The sequence below is a fragment of the Galeopterus variegatus genome, unplaced genomic scaffold, assembly GCF_000696425.1.
Source record: "Galeopterus variegatus unplaced genomic scaffold, G_variegatus-3.0.2 Scaffold45908, whole genome shotgun sequence".
Lineage (NCBI taxonomy): Eukaryota > Metazoa > Chordata > Mammalia > Dermoptera > Cynocephalidae > Galeopterus > Galeopterus variegatus.
The window spans coordinates 3,661-5,056 of NW_007772019.1; the positions used below are offsets into that span (position 1 = coordinate 3,661).

The 1,396-nt window shown below is 42.8% G+C and overlaps 1 protein-coding gene across 1 annotated transcript in view; it reads left to right on the forward strand.

Moving 5' to 3' along the window:
• Positions 1–1,189, forward strand: part of LOC103584160 (HIV Tat-specific factor 1-like) — a gene marked incomplete at its 5' end in the record, with an annotated part of 4,031 nt that extends 2,842 nt beyond the window's left edge. The window contains one exon of the mRNA XM_008565266.1: positions 4–1,189. Within this exon, the coding sequence (XP_008563488.1) occupies positions 4–1,155 (1,152 nt within the window). The remainder of the gene's footprint in view (positions 1–3) is intronic.
• Positions 1,190–1,396: the final 207 nt, after the last annotated feature.

Here is a 1,396-nt window from a genome sequence, read left to right on the forward strand (position 1 = left end):
CAGGTGGAAGAGACCTCAAGAGAAAGGGAGGAAAGGCTGAAAGGATGGGAGGCTTTCCTCAACACTCCTGAGGCCAATAAAGGCCTTCAGCGTTCCAATTCCGTCTGTGCTTCAGAAAGGGCAGGGCCTTCTAGAATAAGGCATTTTTCAGAGCACCCTAGCACATCTAAAACGAATGCTCAAGAAGCTGCAACTGGAATGGCATTTGAAGAACCTATAGATGAGAAGAAGTTTGAAAAGACACAAGATGGGGGAGAATTTGAAGAAGATGCTTCTGAAAAAGATGCCAAAGAAGGTGGTCCCCAAAAAGAGGCAGAAGAAGGCTGCCCCGAAAAAGAGTCTGAAGAGAGCAGTCCTAAAAAGGAGTTGAAAGAAAATGGCCCTGAAAGAGAATCTAAAAAGAAAATACTCAAATACGATTATGAAGAGAATGGCCTTGCCAAAGAGTCTGAAGAGGAGGCTGGCCCCAAAAAAGAGTCTGAGGAGGATGACTCAGAGAGAGAGTCTGATGAAGACTGCTCTGAAAAACAGTCAGAAGAAGGCTCCGAAAAAGAATTAGAAGAGAATGGTCTTGAAAAAGATTGTGATGAGGATGGCTCTGAAAAGGAGTCTCATGGAAACGTTCCTGACAAAGAGTTTGAAGAAAATGACTCTGAAAACTCAGAATTTGAAAATGATGGCTCCGAGAGAGTGTTAGATGAGGAAGGCCCAGAGAGAGAATTTGGTGAAGACTCCGATGAGAAGGAAGAAGAGGAAGATATGTATGAAAAAGTATTTGACGATGAGTCCGATGAGAAAGAGGGCGAAGATGCGGATGAGAAAGGGCTTGAAGATGCTGATGAAAAGGAGGAAGAAGAGGATGCAGATGGAAAGCTGTTTGAAGACTCCGACGAAAAGGAAGATGAAGATGCAGAGGGAAAGGGAGATGAAGATGTAGAGGGAAAGCTGTTTGAAGATGACGATTCCAATGAGAAGTTGTTTGATGAGGAGGAGGATTCAAATGAGAAGTTGTTTGACGATTCTGATGAGAGGGGGACTTCGGATGGTTTGGGGAATGCTAAGGAAGAGGAGCCCCCGTCCACAGGCAGCAGCTTTGTCCTCAGTAGTGATGCTGATGATGATGATGATGATGATGATGATGATGATGATATTTAATCCCTTCAACTTGCTTTTTAGGGAGTCCCCCATCTACATTTGCCTGTGCTTCAGGGTAATTACTAGTAGTGTTACACGAACATGTGCATAGTGGTAGGATGCCAACAGATTAACGCACTGAAGTGTTTTCATTGTTACCTGTACCTATTAGTTTTAAATATATGTTTATTGGCTGTTTAGTTTAAAACTTCATAGTTACATGCAAGTAAACTGGATACTTGTCCTTTTGTCAGATTTGTTA